The 1,184-nt window shown below is 38.9% G+C and overlaps 1 protein-coding gene across 1 annotated transcript; it reads left to right on the top strand.

Annotated features, from left to right (window-relative positions):
* The first annotated feature begins 8 nt into the window (after window positions 1-8).
* On the top strand, window positions 9-1,043 carry LOC107579698 (nuclear receptor coactivator 1-like). The gene is made up of 3 exons (XM_016265497.1): window positions 9-160; window positions 508-682; window positions 798-1,043. Exons 1-3 carry the CDS (start codon window positions 19-21, stop codon window positions 1,009-1,011), a joined length of 531 nt encoding a protein of 176 aa, XP_016120983.1. The 5' UTR covers window positions 9-18; the 3' UTR covers window positions 1,012-1,043.
* Window positions 1,044-1,184: the final 141 nt, after the last annotated feature.

Raw genomic sequence — 1,184 nt, 5'->3', positions numbered from 1 at the left:
CCGAGCCATTTTAACCCCATGGGAGGACCTCTGGACCCCAAGCTACCTACCAGGGGGGGCATGGTAAACCAAGGCATTATGGGAGGCATTCAAGGGCAATTTGGGGGGCCTGTGAACACTCCTGTTCAGCAGGGACTTTTCCAGCAGTTTGGGGGGTCTGGTATGTCTCATTTGTAAGCTACTAATTTATCATCACCCAGGTTATTATAGCAAACTAAAACTTAAACCATAAAATAAAATTGAACTGAAATAAATATTTTAAAATGTAGACTTATATTATTTCAGATAGGCAACATTTCTCATTTTTATTTAGTTTACTTGATGTACTAAATTAACTAAAACTAAAGCTGAAGTAAAAATTTGTGAAAACTATGTAGACATTAAAAAAAAAAAAATTAAATGACAAAAAAGATCAATGGAAAATATAAAAATGCAATTAAAAATAATTACAACTTTTAATGCTTCTGTCATGATGCCTAAAAGAGCCAATGTACAACTCTCTCACAGGCATAATCCAGCAAGCAGATCCATCCTTCGCTCCTGAGCTTAGTCCAACCAGCCCCCTGCTTTCACCTCAGAACTCCACCTCCCAGAGTCCTCTGCTCCAGCAAGCGCAGCCTCCACCTGGTTATCAGTCACCTGACATAAAGAATTGGCAGCAAGGGGCCATGGGTAACAACAGGTATGGTGTTTGATAGCAATCACCAAAAGGTCACAAAACTATGCAATTTGGTTTTTCTGTTGTTGTGTTTGTGTATTCATCTTCATTTAAACCATTTCATCTTGTTTTGTGTCAGTATGTATAACCAGGCAGGCCAGCCTGTCTCTCAGAGCTTTGGGCAGCAAGGTGTGTATAACAACATGAGCATCACCGTGTCAATGGCTGGAGGGTCAGGAGCGGTGAGCACTCTACCTCCTATTGGACCATCTGTCGGCATGAGCAACAATAACCTTGGCAACGTCACTTCAATGTGTAACGATCAGGTAAGATGGTCATTAGTTATTTATTGAGTCTTCATTTACTCACCCTCATACCATTTTTAAATCTGTGTATTGTGTGTAACTATTTTTTCCTTCTGTGGAAAAGGGTAAAGAAATATGTTTCATTTTTTGTTTGTTTTTTGTTTTTATTGAAGCTTGAAAGTTTCAGTCCCCATTCATTGTAATTGCACAATTTTGGTTAA

This window comes from Sinocyclocheilus grahami, unplaced genomic scaffold (genome assembly GCF_001515645.1).
Source record: "Sinocyclocheilus grahami isolate Dianchi unplaced genomic scaffold, SAMN03320097.WGS_v1.1 scaffold19298.1, whole genome shotgun sequence".
NCBI classification, from domain to species: domain Eukaryota; kingdom Metazoa; phylum Chordata; class Actinopteri; order Cypriniformes; family Cyprinidae; genus Sinocyclocheilus; species Sinocyclocheilus grahami.
Note: the sequence above shows the minus strand (reverse complement) of the source record. Positions and strands in the feature narration are given on the sequence as shown.

Coding starts and splice junctions, on each gene's coding strand:
- LOC107579698 (XM_016265497.1), top strand. CDS start 19: ATGGGAGGACCTCTGGACCCCAAGCTACCTACCAGGGGGGGCATGGTA. Junction 161..507: donor CCAGCAGTTTGGGGGGTCTG/GTATGTCTCATT, acceptor ACTCTCTCACAG/GCATAATCCAGCAAGCAGAT. Junction 683..797: donor GGGGCCATGGGTAACAACAG/GTATGGTGTTTG, acceptor GTTTTGTGTCAG/TATGTATAACCAGGCAGGCC.